A 22,615-nucleotide genomic window follows, 5' to 3' on the forward strand; every position below is an offset into this window, starting at 1 on the left:
CAAGGTCCCTTCTAGTTCTATGACAAGGGTATCAAACAGCTTTTGATCCAGGAGAGAGTAAAATAATCAGGGATGTTCAGCTTAGAAAAGAGATAACTAAGAGGGGATGTGATAGAGATCTATTAAATCATGAGTGGCGTGGAGAAAATGAATAGAAAAGTGTTATTTAATCTTTCCCCCAATACAAAAACCAGGAGTCACCCAATGAAATTAATAGGCAGCAGGTTTAATTCAACCAACAGGAAGTACTTTTTCACACAACACACGGCCTCTGGAACTCATTGTCATGGGATGTTGTGATGGCCAAAAATATAACTGGGTTAAAAAAAGAACTGGATAAGTTCATGGGGGTTAAGTCCAATTAACTATGATGTCAGGGACATGATCCCATGCTTGAAGTGACCCTAAACCTCTGACTGCCGGGAGTGGCAGGCAGGTGGATCACTCCATAATTGCTCTGTTCTGTACACTCCACCTGAAGCTCTGGTACTGGCCACTGTTGTAGACAGGCTACATGGTCTGACCTGGGATGGCAGCTCCTATGTTCTTATTATCTCATTTCAATTTGAGTGGTGGGTGTGTATTACCTGTGAAAATCAGGCACATTGTGTCAAAGTAGGGATCTAGCAATTGAGGTACACAAGTAGTGGCTGATCTTAAAGATGTTGGCCTTAATTTCTCTCTACTTCAGTTTTACGCACCCTGATATGACTAGCGTGAAGCTTCGTATATAAAGTGCTTTGAGATTGTCTCCTATATGCCGTGACAGGACAAAGTGTTATAGGAGAGCAAAGACAGTAGCTTCTTCTCTTAAGGATCCAGAACTATTTCACTTCTTCCCCCGCCCCCGCCCTTTTCCCCCCAGTTGCTCGTAGCTGTTTAAAATCTTTACTTTTTCATGCTGAAATTTTCCGTGCTCTGTCGCTATTAAGGTGATCATGTGTGTGTAAGTTTGAGTAAAATCAGCTCCACCACTGAGTGAGAGAAGACTGAAAAATAAAATCCCCCCCCACCCCCAAAGAAATTCTTGACTTGTTCTTTGAACTGCTCCAGCATGACAACTGCTCTTACAATCATATACACTAAAGCCCTTTACTTTCTCCACTGTTGCTATTGTTGACTTGTGCTTGGGTGTTACCGGGGTTTCTCAGAACCCAAAGCAATGGTAACTTAACTCAGTGGCTCTCCAGATTACAGTACCCCTTTCAGGAGTCTGATTTCTCTTGCATACCCCCAAGTTTTGTTTCCTGGGGTTCTTTTAGCCCAAAGCTCTTGGGAATTTTTACTCTGTGCGAGGTGGTGTCAGGAAATAAATCAGGGGAGACACGACCGTCCGACCGATAGATGGCTGCACAAACAGGACAACACGAGAGTGCTTTCACTTAAAGCTAAACTTTACTTAGTCTCAAGCACTTACACATGTCCACAGCAAGTTAGTAAAACACCCCTAACCCTTGATAATTACCAAAGCTGAGTATGGCTCTCGAGTGACACAGCGACAGGCTTCCGGTGGCCAAATCATCCCTCTGCCGGTGGGGACCGCAAGATGTATCCAGAGGGAGAGTCCAAAAAGAGTCCCCAAATGAGCCCAACTATCTTAGGCTTTTTCCCCCCTATTTATCCATTAGTAATAGAATGACATGTCCCGTAAAGAAAACTTGTGAAGTGAGCAGTTTTAATAGTCAAGCAAGAGGTTTCTTCTGATTATTGATTAACCAGGTGTGGGTTTTTCCAGAGTTTTCAGCCTTGAGACCCCAATAGACATTCCTGGGCACATCCTGCTTTTTTAAAATGCAGGTATCAGCAACTTCAACACAGTTCTTATCAGGAAGGACATGGGGTCAAGCTGCCCTTTCTGTGGCACCCCAAACCCCCTCCTCTCCTGCCTTGGTCAAGCTGAGACTGCTGAATAGGTTGATTTTAACAATAAGCCATAGTGGTTTCATGCACTTTGCTGGTTTGCCAAAATCTCCCCGTACAGTTTCACCTCACTTAAAAACTATTTGCTTACAAAATCAAACATAGAAATACAAAAGAGTCCCAGCACATTATTACTGAAAAACTGCTTCCTGTCTCATTTTTACCATACAGTTATAAATCCATTGCAATCTAAATATTGTACTTACTTTGTGTCTATTTATCTAAGGTCAAGAAATGGTTTTGAGGAATCAGCAGCCAGGTTTCAGTGGGCCCTGCCTTCTGTCTGACTGCTGGAGAGCTTAGATGCCAGTTCCTCTCCCAATTGGACTGTTCCAAAGCATATTCTTTCACCTATTTTTTTATAGCTAACTTTAAACAAAACAACCTATTGGGTTTTCCAAATTTTCCTAATTTCAGTAAAACATCTTATTACTTTTGATTAAAACATTTCTAGTTATACCAATAATGTATTAGGGACATTTAAAACCAAGGTCACTATTGACTCTCTCTCTTTCATACTTGTTAACTTTCTGTCCCATCTTCCCATTCTGATTAAGAAACTGCAACTGGAGTTGTCTGCCTTTCCTTTACAAAGGCCTAAGATTTTCCTAGCTTTGTGATGTTTGGTTTTCAGCTGGCAGTGGCTGAACATACAAAATTGTTGGCTGCAATATTGTCAAATTCTTGGGTACGCACAGCAGGAATGTCAGATTCTGGGGTAACACAGGCACTAGCCATGGCTGAAGGCAGTTTAAACACCATTTATCTGATTTGCAGTCTGGTGTGTGGTCTACCTGCCTACTCAGTGAGGCTTTTGGGCTGGCATTAGTACCTGCCTTTTCCCACCACCTAGAAGCACGTCTGAATTGGCCACCTTCCTGTTAAAAGTGTATCCATATTTATTAGCCTACGAAGTCCTTTTTCCATGTATGATCAGAATGCAGCTATCATTTCAGAGCAGTGTTGTAAAACAACCAAGAGCTGGGGATTAGCACTGGAGCCTGCCTCTTACACCACTAAGGTGGGTCTGATCTGTCCCTTAGCAACACTTCCTTGGGCGGTGTTAATTATGCCAGAGGGTGAGCATGAAGCTGAAACAATAGATGTGGCAATCCATGGGCACGCTTGCCTCTCCCATGGGTGACTCGCTTTTGGCCTAGCTACCCTTCTCTAGTGTCCTGTTGGCTTAGGAGGGGCGTTCAAATACTATCATGAGCTCCAGCATCACTGCCATAAACTAAATTCAGGTGTCCTGTCCTAGGCATCTTTTACAGGTGGTAAGCAACGTCTCACCTGTCCACAGCAAGCCCAGCCCGTTCCTTTGGTATGTCTTGTAATGTTATTGGTCCTTAGCCACTCTTCTTCAGAGCTCTGTTGCGTTAACCCCACCCTCCCCCTGCACCCTTTGTGCTAGAGCAGTGGTTCTCAACATGGGGCATATACATCTGGGGGTACGCAGAGGTTTTCCAGGGGGTACATCAACTCATCTAGATATTTGCCTAGTTTTACAACAGGCTACATAAAAAGCACTAGCAAAGTCAGCACAAACAAAAATTTAACACAGACAGTGACTTGTATATACTGCTCTATATACTATATGCTGAAAGGAGTGCACTCAACCTTTCCAGATTACAATCACTGTGCTAGTGTACCTGGAGACAGCAGTGGATGTTTCCCACTGTTTTATTTACCAGAATACCTTTTCTACAGCTCTGCTGCCAGTTACTTTGTTAGTTCAAGTGGTTGAGTGTGAAATAAAGGCTGGGGTTACACACTGAATGAAGGATAAAAAGAACTTGAATAACTGTGTATTCAGTGTCATATAACTAGAGGGTCACACAGTTCATAGCTTCTGTAGGCTGAGATCACTGCACACAATGGGGCTCCTTGCATCCCTCCCTCCCCCCACAAGCTCCCTGTGTGCCACCCTCCCATCCCTCTCTGCCCCATGCCAGAGTTCAGGAAGAGATCTAAATAGGTCAGTTTGTATAATTGGTAATTTGTTAAATGATTTATTTGTGGCCTGGGCTACACAGCAAAATTATGTTGACCAGTGTCAACTTGTTTCGTGGTAGTTTTGCATGTGTCCACGGCTAAGTTTGTCTCCCGCCGCCGCTGCCACGCTGTTACATGGACACAGTCACACCACCTGAACAACATAAGGCCAAGCAGATCATATGTCAGCATGAACCAGCTCTTAGACCTACAGACTGATCCCATGTTCAGAAGGTATCACCTTGCGTTCCCAAGGAGCAGAGGAATGCTATTGAGTTGAGCATAGAGCCTCAAGTCCAGGTTGCAATGGCAACCTTAATTTGGTCATTTCCTAACTTCTGAGTACTTGCTTGGCCGCCGTAACGTTCCTTTAACATTGTTATCTTGGCTGCCATATGGATTATAGTGCAGAATTTCATTCATCGCCTCAGTGGGTAGTTCTCAAAGGCCAGGGCATAGCCCCCCGGTGGGTTTCTGTAGGTCAGAAACTGGTCCCTGTTGGCAGCCATTCCCCTGCCGGGTGCTTCTGGTCAGCACTGTCCATGCTCTTCCCACACCATATGCAAAGTGACTGGAATACCCGTCACACCGATGCTCTCCCAAAACACAAGGAAGCAAAACATCCAGTATCGGGGAGGCACTGAACAACGCTAGCGCCCTCATGGGCAAGAGGGAGAGACAGAGCAAAACAACAGGAGGAATCCCTTGAAGGGCTGAAGGATTCTGGGAGATGGGGGTCACATGCAGGGGGCGGAGGAATAGCTGCCTCTTGCGGTACTGGAGGGGAGAGGATGAGACCGATCAGCCTGTACATGTCCTTATTACAACTTGGAATGCAGGAGCTTCTCTTGCTGCCTAGGGAACTGCCCACAGTGCTGTAGGACAGAAAGTGGGGAAGAATTATCTGACCAGCGGAAGCAGCAGGGGGGTAAGATTTACCTGTGGAATGCAATGCTCCAACCAGGCATTTGTCTGAGACACACAGGGCTATGGACTCTTTCTTCATCATTTCCTGCAGCACTTGTGTCTCCCATCCAAGCACTGGCCACCCTAGACCTTGCTTAGCTTTATCTGTTAAGACCACAGTCCCAAGCAGTAGAGTTTTAACCAGGGAAGGGATGAGACGGGCTTCAAGAGTGTGCACTGCTGAACAGCTGTTCATCAGTCATGAGCAACATCCTTCTCATTAACACACTTGCTTTCTGCGTTCAGTGCACCTAATTTTAAATGAGCTAAGATACATGAATGAACATATATCTGGCTTTGAAACCTCCCAGGTGGCTACGTGGGGAGGTGTCCCTGTAAGCGGGCTACTGGTGTGAATCAGAAGCGTTTGTGGCTACGCTGGATCGTCAGACCTCTGGACTCGTATATGCTATTCTGAGTAATGCCCATCTCAGAGCCAACCAGTTTACTCTGTGAAATGAAACCATACTCCCTTGGGCTGTGATCTCACCAGATCTCATGTGCTGGGCAGGTGCTTTAATGTTCCAAGTTATTAGACATTATGTCAGAGGTCCCCAAGCGGTGGGGCGTGCCCCCTTGGGGGGTGCAGAGGAACATTTTTGGAGGGAGTGTGTACCCCCAGGCCAGCCCCCATCGGGGTTGGGGAAGGAGTGCCACCCAGCTTGGCTGCCGGCCCCATGCCGGGGATCCCGGCTGCCAGCTCCACGCCCAGGGCTCCACTCCCACCTCCAGCTGTGGCCCCAGCCTCAGCCCCCATACCCCATGCGTGTGTCCGTCCTACTCCCGACCCTGGTTGCTGCAACTATGTCTCCAAAATTGTGGCCTGTACTGTGGGTTCTCATCCCGATGCATTGTAGCATGTATTTACTTCTTCCTACCCTGAGCCGCTTGTCATAGTCTGGGTCAGACCTTTTTGTGTCCTGGCCATTGTGTTTTGTCAAGTGATTAAAAATGTATGGAATATTAAACCAGAAAAGCTGACCCACTTTAACCAGTCACATCACTCTTTGTCCTCTTTCGATTTGCTGGTTTTTTTCAAACCTCATCTTCTATCTGTCACTTGTCTTCGCCTGCCCTCTGAAACGTCAAGCCTTAGAAACCTCCGGTGTTGCCAGACTCTTAACAGATCCACGGATAAACCAAGTGGGTATTGCATTGATTACTGTGTCACTAATCGTTACAGGGATTGAAAATGGCATTGGGCCAGGACCTTTATAGTTCACTTGGGATCACTGCCATAAAAAGCGTTGCTAGTCTGAAGGACCAATGACAAATTCAAGATCTGATGTATTGTGAACCAACAAGGCTACAGAGCCAGGCTATATGCCACTGGAAAACCAGGAATCCTGTCTTAATAGCTTCTAGCATTGGTGGGTCCCAACCCTTTGGCTGAAGTGTTTCCCCCAAGTTCGATTCTAACATTATTTTAGAACCTAAAGAACATCTAGCGCTAAAAAGAAAATGCTCTCTACTGTGTGAAAGCTGGGCCTCTCAGCTTTCAAGTGTTAGAAAGCATTAATCTCTAATATGAATGGTTAATAGGTTACCAGCTGCTACAATCACACCGAAATTGCAGCTGCAAGGAGGCAAGAAGGTAATAAGAATGACATGACTTCATGGTCTGATGTTTCAGAACCCACCATTAACAGTGCCTTCGAGACCAGTGAAGTTTGTGGCAAGTGTCAGAAATGGTTCAATCCTGGAGACAGGCCTTTGAGTGCCAGCCCTGGAAAAGTACACGGATGGTGCTGGATGTCAAGGATTTGGAAAGACCTGGCGCCTTTTGAATCCAGCTTGGATCAGGAGTGTTCAAAAGTAGTTACCATCTCTTGGTTATGCAGGAATGTGGCCCATGCAAAGTGCATTTGGTGGATCCTTACTCTGTAAGAGGTGTCTGCTTTCAGGGTTCAGACTGTGGAGTAGCCAGCCAGAGCTGGCTGCCTGAGCACCTTAATCTGTCTCTGACACTGCTAACTTTCAGGACTTTAAAAGCAATTCAGTTTTTCTGCTGTCTCTCTGCCGAGCTGCTCAACTGTCCTCTCCCTAACTGCAAAACTACAGCATTCGTGACTGTAACCCCTTCCCTCAAGGAAAAATACAAATCTGCTTCCACTAGCTCCACATCCTCACTATGTTTCAGCTGTCCCACCCGCCCGGGGGAGATGGCCTGATGGTTCAGAGGGTGGTTCAGCGGCATGGCCCATTCATTCTTTGAGGTCTCTCCAAGACTGCCAACTAAAGGGCTGGCAGGGATGCATAAATCCATCTAACAGGAACTGTACTGAAGCCACCAACTCAGAGGGTATGTCTACCTGGGGATAAAAGCCCCTGGCATGGCTGACCCATGTCAGCTGCCTCAGGCTTGTGGGGCTAAAAATGGCTGTTCAGGCTTGGGCTGGAGCCCAACCTCTGGGACCTTGCCTGAGTGTCTACATAGTAATTTTTCAGCCCTGGAGCCCAAGACCTGTGAGCCAGCTGCACATTTGTTATCCCCGTGTAGACAGAGAGAGAGGCCAGCAGAGGCATCAGCTTTTGGATATTACTGTGCTGGGTCAGATTCAGATTGTTAACCTGGAAAAAGTTCCCCTTACATCTCCCAGTCCTTGGCAAGGTTTGCTGATGGGCCCAATGCATTTCAGCGTGTGACATGCAGTAAAATGTGGGCTTGCTTAAATGTATAATTCTTCTTGCTTGTGTCTTAATCTTAGCTACCCACTGCTTAAGCTCCCCTTACCTGGAACGGGCCCTGTGGAGTACAGCACCCCAGTGAAGGATTACTCACCACCGTCTTCAGAGCCAGGCCACCAGCAAGGAGATCCTAGTGAGAGACCTGATTGGGTAGGTCTTTTGCGTGTGTGTGTATGTGCTGCCCCCTGCTGACTTGTGTGTGTGTGCACGCGCGTACGCACGCACCTGAGAGAGAGAGCCGGGGGGCGGTGGGGAGTTCACTCTGGTGTTATTTGCACCTTAATATAGTGAACGGAAGAAGTGCCTTGTAATTTCTCACCTCGCCTGGCTGTTAAATTCAGGGCTAATGTACTCCTGTTGTTAGACTCGAATGCTGTCAGGAGACCCAATTCTGGGCCTTCAGAGTGGGTGAGTAAAAGCTTTCAAACGCTGTTCAGCAGGAGCCTGCAGTCCAAGGGGAGACAGAGAACCGTATCCTGAGTCAAGTGTTGCATTTTGCTTGCTGCGTTCTTTCACAATTATTATGCAGTTGTTTTAAGTCAATTTAGTGCTAGTGGTAGGTGCTGGATTCTTCTTAGCGTCTGTGCAATGTGCTTCTGGTGGCACGTGACCAGGATTCAGCACCGAATTTGGTTCACTGGTTGCATCCTTAGCTTCCCTGGCCTGGGCCAGGGTCTGACAGGGAGTGCGACATGAACGCTGATCCTTGCCCCTGGGGCTGGATTGACAGCCCAGAAAACAAAAGGTCTCAGTTCTTCCCCTCCAACAGGGACAGTGCGGGCAGTGACAGGGCAAGCTCCCCCCACCACTTTGCTAGCATGCCTCAGCCCTGCCGTGGGACACTCCCCCCGCATAAGGGTGAGACTAGAGCTCAGCCAGTCTGTACTGCTGCTATCATCCATGGAGATGCTACCAATCAGGGGGTCACTTACTGCTGTACCCCTGTCTGTGGGGATTTGGTCTCTGACCTACCAACCAGTTCACAACTCCTGCTCCACTGACCAGCCACCAGAACAGAATGACTGGTCCATCACTGCCAAGCTGAGCTGGGATCAGACTGTTGGCCTGGAGGTGAAAGGCTGTGGATCCCAGTCCCTGTGCCTTGAGCGCTTCAGTACATCCTGTGTGTTCTCTCCTTTGGCTCGGCTAGCTGCCTGGAGTGTCCGCGGTAACTAGGAGCCATTTGGTGCCAGTTCGGGTCTCATCTCCAACATTTATGCCTACTTCTTAAGGGCAAAACCAAGCGTTTTCCGTTTGAGGTTAAGCAGCCACACTCAGAGCTGGGTGACTGTCCCAGCGTGATGAGCCCATTGTGCTCTGGCAGTGGCGGCATGAACAAAGGGTTAACACTGACTTGGGTAGAAGCCAAGGGTTTCTTGTATCGGCCAGGAACATGCAAATCAATGCTGCTGGTGTCCGAATGTACCGGGTAAGAGTTTGACTTTTCTTTGGCATGAGCAGCCTGTATCCACAGCCCTTCTTCTGGAGGCTGGGGACAGTTCTAAAACCGCCCCCCGCTCAGCATAGCTCTGCAATGCCCTTCCCTCCTGACCTGCGGGATCCCTGGGTATCCTAGTCCTTGGCACATCACAGCTCTGTCAGGGCACTTCAAGCCTAACTTGCAGCCCCCTGCTTTTACAGTCCAAGGCCTCTCTTCAGCAGAGGCTGCCAAGTGCATGAACATTTTTGGTAGATCAAGGTGTCCCCGCTCTTCTGGCTGTGGCTGAAGCCACCTGTCTTCCTCCAGGCTCCTGCAGTCGCTCCACTGCAGCCAGCCCTAGAAGCAGCTCGTGTGTACAGGGCTATAGGCTCAGACTGCAGCTGGCTGAGAAAAGCTTCTCTTCAGCCATGGCACTCGGGTCAGCTGCTAGAGCACGAAGGGTGTGGCCACCAGAGGCCACACCCACTCCAAAGCGGCATGCAGCCTGCCGGGAAGGAATGGAAGAGCTACCAGGTGAGAGGGGAATGCGAGGGAATAAAAACTATGAAGCTAGAAAGAAACCAGAAAATGAGAGGAGGAAAACAGGCCATGGTCGGGTGTGGCACAAGAGGGCGTGTGGGGGGCACCTGTCCCCCATCCGTCACAAAAGAGGGGACTGCAAGAAGGAAGGCTTAGGGATTGATGCTGTAGGGTTTGCAGGAGAGATCCCTGCTCACTCCGCAGGCTTGCAGACTCCACTGTCTCCAGAAGGTCACCTCTCTCTCTCCCCCCGCTTTCCCCACAGTACCTGGGCGCTCCCGTGGCCTACATCCAGCAGATCTTGGTGAAAGCCACGGTCTCGCCATGGCACAAGAACTTCCTCTCTGTGGACGTGTTCCGCTCGCCGCTCTCCCGCGTCTTCCAGCTAGTGGAGGAGATCAGAAACCACGCCCTGAGAGACAGGTAAACGCCCATGGATTAGAGAGTCCGGATACGGAACTAGGCCTGCCAGTGTCACGCGGATTCCCCTTTTGACCTAGTGCTCTGTGGGTCTAGCCATCAGGATTGAAATCCTTAGACTCCTGGCAATAAGGAAAGCAAGAAACTAGGTGGGCTTCAAGGCAAATGATGTCACATTCTTTCCACACCCTAGTGTAGACAAGCTCATATTACTCAAAAAGTAATAGCAAAAAAATGTTGAAGTACATCAGAAGCAGGAAGCCTGCTAAACAACCATTGGGGCCGTTGGACGATTGAGATGCTAACGAAGCACTCAAACACAATAAGGCCATTGGACGATTGAGATGCTAAAGGAGCACTCAAACACAATAAGGCCATTGCAGAGAAGCTAGATGAATTCTTTACATTGGTCTTCACAGCTGAGGATGAGAGGGAGACTCCAAAACCTGAGCCATTCTTTTTAGGTGACAAATCTGAGGACTGTCCTAGATTGAGGTGTCATTAGAGAAGGTTTTGGAACAAATTGATACACTAAACACTAAGAAATCACCAGAACCAAACGGTATTTACCCAGGAGTTCTAAAGGAACTCAAATGTGAAATTGCACAACTACTAACTGGTATGTAATCTATAGTTTACACCAGCTTCTGAACCAGATGACTGCAGGGCAGCTAATGTGACGCCAAGTTTTTAAAAAAGCTCCAGAGGCAATCCCGGCAATTACAAGCCAGTAAGCCTAATTTCAGTACCAGGCAAACTGGTTGAAACTATAGTAAAGAACAGAATTATCAGATAAATAGATGAACATGATTTGTTGGGGAAGAGTCAACATGCTTTTTGTAAAGGGAAATCATGCCTCGCCAATGTATCGGCATATGAAGAAGTGAGGTTTTTTTACCCACGAAAGCTTATGCCCCAATTAATCTGTTAGTCTTTAAGGTGCCACTGGACTCCTTGTTGTTTTCCCAATGTATTGGAATTATTTGAGGGGGGTCAACAAACATGTGGACATGAGTGATTCACTGGATATAATGTACTTGGATGTTCAGAAAGCCTTTGACAAGGTCCCTCACCGAAGGCTTTTAAGAAAAGCAAGCAGTCATGGGACAGCAGGGAAGGTCTTCTCATGGATCAGTAACTGGTTAAATGACAGAAAACAAATGATAGGAATAAATGGTCGGTTTTCAGAATGGAGAGAGGTAAATAGTGGTGTCCCCCAGGGGTCTGTGCTAAGACCAGTGCTGTTCAACATATTCATAAGTGATCTGGAAAAAGGGGTAAACAGCGAGGTGGCAAAATTTGCAGACAATATAAAACTACTCAAGATAGTTAATTCCAAAGCAGACTGCAAAGAGTTGCAAAGGAATCTCACAAAACTGGGTGACTGGCCAACAACATGGCAGATGAAATTCAGTGTTGATAAATGCAAAGTAATGTACACTGGAAAACATAATCCCAAATATACACATAAAATGACGGGGTCTAAATTAACTGTTACCACTCAAGAAAGAGAACTTGGAGTCATTGTGGATAGTTCTCTGAAAACATCCACACAATGTGAAGCGGCAGTCAAAAAAGCAAACAAAATGTTGGGAATCATTAAGAAAGGGATAGATAATTAGACATAAAATATCATATTGCTTTTATATAAATCCACGGTATGCCCACATCTTGAATACTGCGTGCAGATGTGGTCACCCCATCTCAAAAAAGATATATTGGAATTGGAAAAGGTACAGAAAAGGGCAACAAAAATGATTAGGGGTATGGAACAGCTTCCATATGAGGAGAGATTAAGAAGACTGGGACTTTCCAGCTTGGAAAAGAGACGATTAAGGGGGGATATGATTGAGGTCTATAAAATCATGACTGGTGTGGAGAAAGTAAATGAGTGTTATTTACTCCTTCTCATAACACATGAATTAGGGGCCACCAAATGAAATTAGTAGGCAGCAGATTTAAAACAAAAGAAAGTATTTTTTCACACAATGCACAGTCAGCCTGTGGAACTCCTTGCCAGAGGATGTTGTGAAGGCCAAAACTATAACAGGGTTGAAAAAAGAATTAGATAAGTTCATGGAGGATTGATCCATCAATGGCTATTAGCTGGGATGAGCAGGGATGGTGTCCTTAGCCTCTGTTTGCCAGAAGCTGGGAATGGGCGACAGGGAATGGATCACTTGATGATCACCTGTTCTGTTTATTCCCTCTAGGGCATCAGGCATTAGCTACTGTTAGGAGACAGGATACTGGGCTGGATGGATCTTTGATTTGACCCAGTATGGCCGTTCTTATGTTCTTACATTTTTATGTGCCAGAGAAGCTGCCTGTGCTGTGTTCAGAAAGAGCTTTCAATAGCCTTCCAGTCACAACCTTGGGCTGATGTCCTTGCTACACAGTGTTTGTTTTCAGTTCAGCTGCCCTTTTATCACATGTGTGGATCACTATCTGGTGATGCCGCACATTCGTCAGTGGCAAGTTATAAACCGTCTCCTCTGATTACTGTGACGACGTCCTTGATGGGTAGCCACGCTGCGTGGAAATGAAACAAGGCTCCATCTGCTTTGTGTCCAGCTAGACCTCAGCTCTGGGACAACTGCCCCATTTCTGGGGCGGAGAAATAATTTCCAAACCAGATGTTCTTGAATTAAATCTGAAATTAATAACACAGTCAGTGCCATATTCTGGGGCTCACAGCTCGTTTTCACATCAAATTCCGTTTATTTTAGTCTGCTAAATTGTTAAAGTGCTGCAAAAAAAACTGTAGAGGAAAAAGTGTATCTGCATGTTGAAGTTGTCAGTGGGGGATTGGGCATCTCGGTACTGGACAGCCAGGGCTTTTTCCATCCAGAAGATACAGGAGGCAGTTTGCATTTTTTGCCCTGGAAACAGTTCAGGCTTTGGGCAGTTGTCCCTTCTGGGCAGGGACAGGGATGCCTTGAAATTTTTGTAGTGGTTTGAACACCTAATTCCAGACCCCAGCAGCTTTGAGGGCAGCTAGCCATTCCACTGCATCCTGTCCCAGTCTCTCTCATTGCATCCGGCATTAGAGAGAAGCACATGAGCCATATATACCTGCTAAACTGATCCGGGATGACATAGTGAATCCTGTTGCCAGGAGCGTTGTCACCATTAGGTTTCAGAGTCAATGCCTGACTGAGGGGACAGATCAGAGTTCTGACGTCTTCCAGAGCTGTTCCAAGCTCTCTGCAGACTCAGGCAGGCCTCACTACATCAGTGCCCGTGCAGAAGGTTGTCTTTGCCTCCAGGAGGACTAGAAATGGCATTTTTTCTGAAGTGAAAGCCTCGATTTTGCTGTGTGGCTCTGCGGCCGGACATGGATTTTATGCTAGATCCTGCCAGTTGCCTTATCTGTGCTCACTGACAAGGAAGTAGTGCTCTCTTTTGGGGCAATGCTAGCCAACCCTGGCCCGGGCAGCCACTCTGTTACTGGGCTTTGCACACTCCGACAAGTGCCAGTGAGGCCCAGGCTGGGTCAAGTCAGATGCGTATCTGATTTGTTAGTGGGTATCAAAGGATCGTGTAAGCATATAAAGCAAGGTTTGAACTTTGATAACAAGCATCACTTTATTGTGAATGTCAGTGTAAGCCTGACGTGAACATGAGTTCACGCAGCTTTACCCACCGGGAGAGCAGCACTTTGCAATGCTGTGACAGGTGCTCTGAAATGGAGGCCTGATCTTGCAGCCTATACTCACGTGAGGAGAGTCCCATAAGCAAGGGCTGCAGGCTTATGCCTGCAGTTTGGAAACGCCAACCCAGCCAAGCCATGTATCACTTGCAGGGCGGCGCTGCTGCCCCACGAGTTCACACGGCTGGGGGCATTCCCTTTGCTGTGCACCGCAGAGGAGTTCGGAGAAGATTTTGCTGAGTTGCTGGTGCTGAACAGTTTTACTCCTGCTATGTCCTTCACACACTTCAGAGCCTCTGTGACCCCTAATTAATCCATGCCAGAAATACTGAGGGAGGTGTGTATTATCATCCCCCATTAGCAAATGGGGAAAGAGGAGGCAGAGAGGTTAAGGCCCAAGTTTTCAAAAGTTCCCGCTCCTTGGGTCTGATTTTAGAAGCGCTAAACATGCATCACTCCAGCTAAAGCTAGTTACCTGCAGGTGCCCAGCACTTCTGACAATGAGACCCTGAGAGTCTTAAGTTGGGTGCTGAGAACTGAGGCCCCAGAATCAGTGAAGGCTTTTGAAATCGTGCGTTCACAAGCCGAGTAGCGAGTGAGAATTAGAGCTCAGGAGTGCATGGGTGCGTTGCCTTTCTGAGATGAGCTGCCTGTGAATATCATAACGCGCTGCAGCTTCTGGTATCTACCTATCTTTCAGTTCTGGGATCAGAAGTTTGGAGGAAGTCTGCCTTCAGGTGACAGACCTCCTGCCCAGCTTAAAGAAGCTGCGAGACCTGCTACCTGAACATGGCTGCCTCCTGCTGTCTCCAGGGAACTTCTGGCAGAATGACCGAGAGCGCTTTAACTCCGACCCTGATATCATCAAAACCATCCACCAGCACGAACCAAAGACACTGCAGACATCGGCTACCCTCAAAGGTAGGCAGCCCAGTGGTGCAGATGCTGGGAGAGGTGCCTCATCCCTGCTCTGCTGTTCCAGTCCCAGGTCTCTCCTGAGCCGATTGCCAGCAGTGCCAAATCGGGCCGTGGTTTTTACCTCACGCAGAGTCTGGGATGAGGCCACCAGACTCATTCCACCCAGGCTTTTAAGTTGGATTTGGACCCAGCCCTCCAGAGGTGAAAAGTGGGTGTTCTAACCCTATCAGCCTGCTGCCTGTGGGAAGAGAGAGAATATCGGTGTGTAGCCAACAACCCCCCACGTCCTTTGATCTAATCATGCTGCTTTCTCCCACCCTGTCTCTTTCTGGTTGCTCTGAGAACAGCACCAGCTGCGCTGCCCTAAAGGCGGGGGTGGGGTGGGGGGTGAATGTTCATAGTGCTCCCTCTTGTCCTTTCATTGATCGTTGCCTGGAGTGACCCACGGGGCTCATCCTCAAGTGGGCTACTGGTGCCAATGAAAGTCTCTTGCTCTAATTAGAATAAGGAATCTGGCCATGTCTGAAGTCATGCTGCTCCCTGGTTCCACACAGTTAGAGGATTGTTCACTCCTTTCTGTATAAGGGGATCCAGTTAAGGTCAGGACCCCTGTAATCCCTCCTGCCTCAAGAGGGGCATTGGAGCCTTCAGACTTGTTGATTAAAAAGTTTCCCAGTTCCGTACTCAGAATGTGTTCAGCACTATAACACCCCGAAGGAAGACAGGACTCCGTCCCCGGGGACCTTACCTTCTCCCAAGCAGAAAACGAACACACACACGCCCAGAGAATGTGCTGATGTAGCGCATGGATGTGTAAGTGTGCACAGCAATGGCATGGGTCAGCATTGTACTAGTTAGATTGAGTAGAGGAGGCCGGGCGTAACAGTCTGAGCACAACCTCAAAACCTCACTCAATCTTTGCTCTCTCCCAAGGCAGGTGACTGAAGTTCCATTTTACTGTGTGTGATGTGGGGACATGGGGTTGGGGGGAGCCCTGGAAGGCAAAGGCCCTGCCTGCTCTGTGGGGATCTGGCAGCCCCTGTAATACATGGTTCTGCAGTATCCTTGCCCATCTGGGGAGGAACACTCATGCATCGTCCCTCATCGACCTTTGTCCAGGCTCATGGTGTTGTGCTCCTGTTGCGTTTGCAGATCTCTTGTTCGGCGTCCCGGGGAAGTACAGCGGCGTGAACCTGTACAACAGGAAGCGGGTGGTGTCCTACACGGTCACTCTAGCTCTCCAGCGATATGATTCCAGGTAAGGTGCCTTGGCACTGCTACTCTCATGTCAGGTCACCTGCCTGTTGGGCTCCCGTCTTCTGGGAATCTGGTTGGTTCTCGTTATTTGTCCTTTCACTGTTCTGGACAGAGCTGTGCAGAGCACGGTCAGATCCTCAGAGGGAAGGCGCTATAGAAGCACAGAATATTATCATCATCAGTGTAAAGCTGTCTGGCTCCACTAGAGACACAGCACTGTCGCTTTAAAAAAAACCCAGCACACCCAGGAGCCACCCCAGCATTCCTCTGCTGATGGCTGCCCCTGCCCACAATCACAGTCATCTTTTCAACACATATTTGTAGTACGTGGAGTCGTTGCCCTGCTGGTGGCAGCTGGTTGGCCTAGGGAGTTTGCGTCAGTCCAGCTCCTGATGGATGGGCTTCTGCATCCCAATGAGCACCATCCTGGCTTTCAGTAGCTGGCTCCTTGTTGGCCGTCTCATCAGAGAGGGCATGGACTAGAGAGCGAATGGGACTAGAGAGCGAATGCGCCTCTCCCTCCTCCGCGTGGTTCTCCCAGGGCAGCCTGGCAAGCCAGCCGGTGGAAGTTTGCCCTGCTGCTGCCCATGCTGTGCATGGGGGAGAGAGGCCTCCCGTCTCCAGGACTGTCCATTAGCATCATTCATCAGCACTACTTACCCAACACCTGCAACAGGAAGCGTGTTTGAATCTACAGCACGCACCAGCCACCAGAGCCCGAGTTCTTGGTAAACCCCAACCCCCCTCGCTAAACACCTTTAATGAGGACTTGCAGCTCCCCTCTCTGAATCCTCTGCAGGGGAACTTGGTGATACACGGGCAAGGAATGAGGTGCAAAACCTAGACAGGCAGAGCTGGCCTTGCTCTTGGTTGCCGAGTATTGCATAAATCTATAGAACCATGTTCCCAGCTGGCTGCAGCCCCCAGGCCCTCCTCTGAGGGGTGTGTTAGGTGTACAGCATAGCACCAGGGTCACATCCTTCTGCCTTTCTCCCGTGTCAGGTTCCTCACAAGCCTCCGCTCCCGGCTGAAGCTGCTGCACCCTAGCCCCAACTGCACCCTGCGGGAGGAGCACATCGTTCACGTCCACTTCAAGGAAGAGATTGGCATTGCTGAGCTGATCCCCCTCGTCACCACCTACATCATCCTCTTCGCTTACATCTACTTCTCCACACGTAGGTTTGTGGGGAGCAGGGAGGGCAAGTGTCCTGTCCATGGGCTTCATGGCAGAGGGGGCCCCAGGGGCCTGATGGCACAGTACACCCTGCCCCACGTGTAGGGAGGACAAAGCACCTAGTCTTCAGTGCTGCAGTCTCCTGTCACTCCTGCAGCCAGGTGAAGCTGAAATCCTACTGGGACATAGAACTAGGACGTGGAGGGGAAGAGGCCCTATTAGGTTTCAGCTATTCTATTTCCTGAGCCAGTGCAGGGTTGTTCCCTGTGGCGTATCCTACAGGGCTCTGACCTGTTCAGTTCTAAATGCCCCATGTGATGGCACATGCCCCACTTCTCTGGGGGACCAGCCCATGGCCAGAAAGATCCCACATGTTGTCTGCGGTTGTGCCGTCAGGACCTGCCACTGATGTGAGGTTACGTATGCTCCTTTCACACATCCCTGGTCTGTCCTGTAGCTGGAATGACAGTCTGTGGCCCACCCCTGCGTTGCTCTCCTCTGCTGTGCCCTTTGGCTGGAGTGTGCCTCTCTAGTACTGTGTTGCTATGTCAGCACTAGCCAGGCATCCGAGGCCTTGAACCCACCACTACCATCCCTGGCTAGCGTGCTGCCTGTTGAAGTGAATGAGCACGCGGACCCGCTCCCCATGATGGGGCAGTTGGCATTGGCTTTCCCCCAGTGATGTGGGCCTTGTGTTCTCTCTTGCAGGGAAGATTGACATGGTGAAGTCAAAATGGGGCTTGGCCCTGGCAGCGGTTGTGACGGTGCTCAGTTCTCTGCTCATGTCGGTGGGGCTGTGCACGCTGTTTGGCCTGACGCCTACGCTCAACGGAGGGTAGGTATCCAGAAATAGCCTCCTGCTGAAAGAAGGGACAAAGGGAGGGTGGGTGCTAACCTGTCTGATGCCAGCTACTTAGCCCTTTGTGTCCAGGATTGAGGATTTTCTAACCATGCCCACTTGCCTGATCACTTTCCACATTGCTTGGCCCTGCTTCCCCAGGATACTGATGGACCGGACGGCTCCTGGCCTCATGGGGACATTTTGCTGCACATCCGTCACACCTCGCTGCTGACGGATTAGTGAAATATTGTGTCCATCTTTTCTTGGCGCCTAGTCAGCCCCTTCCTGCTCCAGTCACCATGGCTGGCATGCCGGTGGGAGGAAGCCTGCTCTGAATCAGACCAATGCCTTGGGCAGGAGGTTGTGTGTCTTTGCCTTCCCTGGCCGAGGTTCTCTGCGTTTTGCTCAGTGAGGATGGAGGAACCTGGCACTTGTGGCTGATGGGGACTAGCAGGGAGGCTTTGGGGCTGTTACTGGTGGGGATTATTGACTCTTCCCTTGGGAGGGGGTCCATGGGTGTCGCGATCCAGGTGTTGGGTTACTGCACTTGGCTGTACCAAGGTGGGAAGCTGCATGCTCTGGAAAGGCTCCACCAGGCACAAAGCTCAGCAGCCTTCCTGCTAAGTAACACAGGACCCTGTGAGCGCATCACCCTGGTGCTCGCTGTCCGTAGGCTTCCCACTGAACACAGCACCTAGGTCAAGATCTCTGTCAAAGCCCACTTGAGAGGTCGCCTCTCCCTCCAGCTCAGCCACCCCCCTTGCCAGCTGCGGTCCCCTGGGCCAGTGATGCTGCCAGCCAACGCGGGAGACAGAACTGTCTCAGGAGTCAGCTCTAGCCTGAGGAACTTCCTCCCACAAGAGCTAAGAAGGCTCACGGGCCTCACTGCACTCAGAACTCATTTCTTCTGCTTCGCTCGTGATGCTAACAGCCTGGCACGTTGTGGTCCATTCTCGAACCCTCTCTTCATGCTGGAGCAACCGCCGGCACCTCTTGACTCCCTGCCTACTCCTGAGCCCCGCAGTCTGGTTTCAAAGGTAGGCTTACCACAGAGACCTGACTGTGAGGGACGGAGGATGGGGTCCTCCTGCAGGGGACACATGTAACCCATTTTGTTAGGTCTGATGGCAGCCCCCGATATCTCTGAGCAGGATGGTTTTTGTTGGCCTCTTGTGGGAGTGGCTAGGTGAGGTCCTTCTGCAGGTTAACTCCTCCTTGGACAGATGCTAGATGGAGGTTATGAGCCTAGACTCCTCTCTCTGCAAGGGCTCTCACAGGGAGGGGGTCCCACAGGGATCCATCTTGTCTCTCATGTGCATAGGGCTGCAAGGGGAGATAGTGAGGCACCTTTCAGTATTTGAAAGGCAGTAGGATCTCTCTTCCTTTCATCAAGCGCTGATGCTCTGGTCTCTCCTCTCCCAGCACCTGTCAGAGGTGGGGACGTGATGGGAGCCAGCTGGCGTGGTCTGGATGAGATGGAAGCGGTGCTGATAGGCCGGGGTGGGTTGAGAGCCAGCTACCTGAGAGATCACCTCTCTCCCTGTGTCCCTTTGGACCCTTACCATCTGCTGGGGTTCTCTTCCTGCTGATCATGAGGGGTAGCTTTCCAGGCCTGGTGGCGAGGTGTCCTCGGTGGAACCTGCACCCTCTGGTAGTGTGCCGGAGCTTGTGTTTGGCCAGCTTCAGGATGCCATGTCAGCCCTGTTTGTTTGGTCAAGCTTTCACTTGACCGGTTTCTGCAGCAGGGTTACTAGAGGGGAGAGTTTTAGTAGAGCCTTTACTTATTTCAGGTCTCTAGTGCTTTGGTTTTGTACAGTACCACCATGAAGCATGCTGTTTGGAGGGCAGTGTGTAGATCCTAGGATTACATAAGGACATAAGAACGGCCACACTGGGTCAGACCAAAGGTCCATCTATCCCAGTATCCTGTCTGCCGACAGTGGCCAATGCCAGGTGCCCCAGAGGGAATGAGCAGAGCAGTTAATCCTCAAGTGATCCATCCCCTGTCGCCCATTCCCAGCTTCTGGCAAACAGAGGCTAGAGACACCCTCCCTGCCCATCCTGGCTAACAGTCATTGATGGATTCTAGATACCAGCCATAGATTATCAGCACTCTGCCCTGCTAGGGCAGCTTTCATCTGAGGATCTCAAGGCACATTGTGCAAATATTAATGAGCTAGAATAATTGTAGGAGGGAGGCATAATCCCTGCTTTACAGGTCAGAAAACCAAAGCACACGGAGCGAACTGACATGCCCCAGGGGTCCGAAAGAGTCACTGGCAAAGCCAGGAGGAGAGTCGGAGCCCCCTTGCTCTAATCACTGGGCCTCTCCCTGAATGTTTCCATAAACCAGTGAGCAATGGGAATGTTTCCATCGACGACTTTGGGTGATGGAGCAGGCCCTAATGCAGCACCTTCTGACATCAATTGTGCTGAGCTCAGGATAAATGCTTTGATAGCTGCATAAGCATGGCACTCCCCCCACCACCCCCTTCTCAGCCCTGTTTCTGTTTCAGTCCCTTTCTCGGTGATTGCCTCACTGTGGCAGACAGTAACAGCGGTATCCTTTGCAGTGTCTCAGCAGGGATGGGGACTGTTGAACTTATATTTGTATGGTTTGGTTGTAGGAGGCAAACAGCTGGTGTTTGTGCAGCACATGCCCAGCCCTTGTTTCAAGAGAAGGTGGTGTCTCCTTGGATTTGAAATTCTTACTCATGAACAGTATTAAACGTCCTGACGGCTCTATAGATCAGTGATCTGTTTCATCTCCGAGCCTGCAGCGTGGTGATCAGTTTGTACCTTCTGAAGCAGTGGGTGCTGCTGGCTAACAAGGACATGGCGGATGAGAGAGTTTGAGTTTTGTCTTTCTCGTCTCCACTACCTACCAATCACCTTGAAGGTTTAGCATAGAATCCACACTACAAACATTCGCTAGTTACATTCTGTGCAGAGCTGCCGCACAGCAGAAGTCTCTCGTCTGTCACACTCCCTCTCTCCCCAGCACTTTCCATCCCCTAGTGCTTTTCTCACACACAGCCCCGGGTCTTAAATGACCACCCAGGGAACTGACAGAATTTGGTTGGTTAATGGCAGGGTCTTTTAATAAAGATGAGCCGAGCTGTACTTGCTGGACTGGAGGAGTCTTGAGGTGGTCTCTTTCGACAGGAAGTTGCCCAGAAGTGATCTCTGCGTATGTGTATTTGTTTCACCAGTGAAATGCAGTTCCTACATGGCAGCTTTGGCCAGGCAGTGAAGAGAGTACTATCTCCAACTACAAAGGGACTGTAGGCAGGCAAAATATAATTGCTTGAGTTTGAATTAGGCCAGGATACAAGGGCTAACACCTTTGTTGGGGAAGAAAATGCTTTGAGATCTTTAAGACAAACCATGAATGGCTAAGGTCTGGGACTTATCTGAAAACTGCATGTGTAACAACATGCTGGGGTAACTGTCTAGTCCAGAGCCCGAGGAACGAGCGCCTCCGACTGAATCCCCAACAGCATTTCCAGTAGGTCCTCCTGGGAAGCCTGTCCCAGTACTGGCCCAGCTTAGCTTGTGAGATCTGTCAAGACCACAGCCCGAGGTGGTGTGACTGCAGACTTCTAAAGAGACAGCCATCTCGAGCCACCCAGGGCATCCACAGGAGGCTGTAAGGCGGGCTTGAGGGCATGTTTTAGGGATCTGTGACAATTCAGATTAACTTTTCCCCGGTCACGTTGCAAACATTGAGAGAGAAAGTGATAGCACAGCTGTTTTCCAGCCCTTTCCCCTCTCCGTTATCTGCAAGGCTGCTTGTAGTTTGTGATTCTTCAGACATGGAATTTGCCACAGAATCCACTTCCAGCCAGTGTCTCCTCTAGAATCGGAGCTTTAATTAGACAAAAAGATAGTTCTAGCCCTTATGGTGTGAAGATAAGCAGAAAAGCGTGACCTGAATTGAACCGAGGCAGGGAAATCTTCAGGCAACCTGGAACAAGGCTCTGAGAGCTGCAAAGTGCCCAGTTCATTTCAGTTTGTTGTTGACTCTGACGTGCTGAAGATGGTGTGACGGTGCCGCCCTTGGGAGCCAGCTGAGGTCACTCAATCAGGGTGAACTGCAAACCAAACGGGGCAGACAAACCCCAAATGCTCGTGGATTTACCAAGCCAGCACGAAACAGCTTCTGCAGTACCTCGCTGGTTACTCAGAAGTCCAAACAATGCAGTTCCCTTAAAGTACTGAGCCTCAGGCCTCCGTCCAGACACACTTGTCAGATATGATGATGATTCCTGAAAATCTTACTTCATCATATAAAAGAAAAGGTTCTTCCAATCCCAAAGGATCAGCCACATACTCAAGTCCAATTATAATTTACATCTTACCCAAAATACACGCTTAGAGCCAAGTCTTATTAACTAAGCTAAAATTTATTAAAAAAGAAAAGAGAGAGAGAGAGTTGGTTAAAAGATCAATATACAGACAGACTTGAATTCAATTCTTGAGGTTCAGATACATAGCAGAGGTGAGCTTGTAGTTGTCAAAAGTCCTTTTAGAAATAGTCCAGAGGTTATAGTCCAATGTCTATATTCAGGGTGACTCCAGTCAGTGACTGGGGATCTCAATCCTTATGGCTTAAGGTTTCCCCCTCTTGAAACCCAGAGCAGATCTGAGATCAAGCAGGATCATGTCCCAGGGTTCTTATACATTTCCAGCAGCCTTTTGGCCTGAGAAAACAATAGGCTTAATTCTCCTTCCAAACATCCTGGCAATTAGCACAGAGTCATTTATCCATTAAACAGTTCAGATACAGGTTACCACAGCCTTCAAAGAGACATAGAGACAATA

At 49.1% G+C, this 22,615-nt stretch overlaps 1 protein-coding gene across 6 annotated transcripts in view; it reads left to right on the plus strand.

Annotated features, from left to right (window-relative positions):
* The window catches only part of LOC120397620 (SREBF chaperone), a 135,651-nt gene that overhangs the window by 74,937 nt on the left and 38,099 nt on the right, over positions 1–22,615 (plus strand). For all 6 annotated transcript variants that reach the window (XM_039523791.1, XM_039523788.1, XM_039523786.1 and 3 more), the window contains 6 exons: positions 7,590–7,719; positions 9,795–9,952; positions 14,302–14,522; positions 15,672–15,777; positions 16,779–16,951; positions 17,659–17,785. In XM_039523791.1, the coding sequence (XP_039379725.1) occupies positions 7,590–7,719; positions 9,795–9,952; positions 14,302–14,522; positions 15,672–15,777; positions 16,779–16,951; positions 17,659–17,785 (915 nt within the window). The remainder of the gene's footprint in view (positions 1–7,589; positions 7,720–9,794; positions 9,953–14,301; positions 14,523–15,671; positions 15,778–16,778; positions 16,952–17,658; positions 17,786–22,615) is intronic.

This window comes from Mauremys reevesii, linkage group 2 (genome assembly GCF_016161935.1).
Source record: "Mauremys reevesii isolate NIE-2019 linkage group 2, ASM1616193v1, whole genome shotgun sequence".
Taxonomy (NCBI): domain Eukaryota; kingdom Metazoa; phylum Chordata; order Testudines; family Geoemydidae; genus Mauremys; species Mauremys reevesii.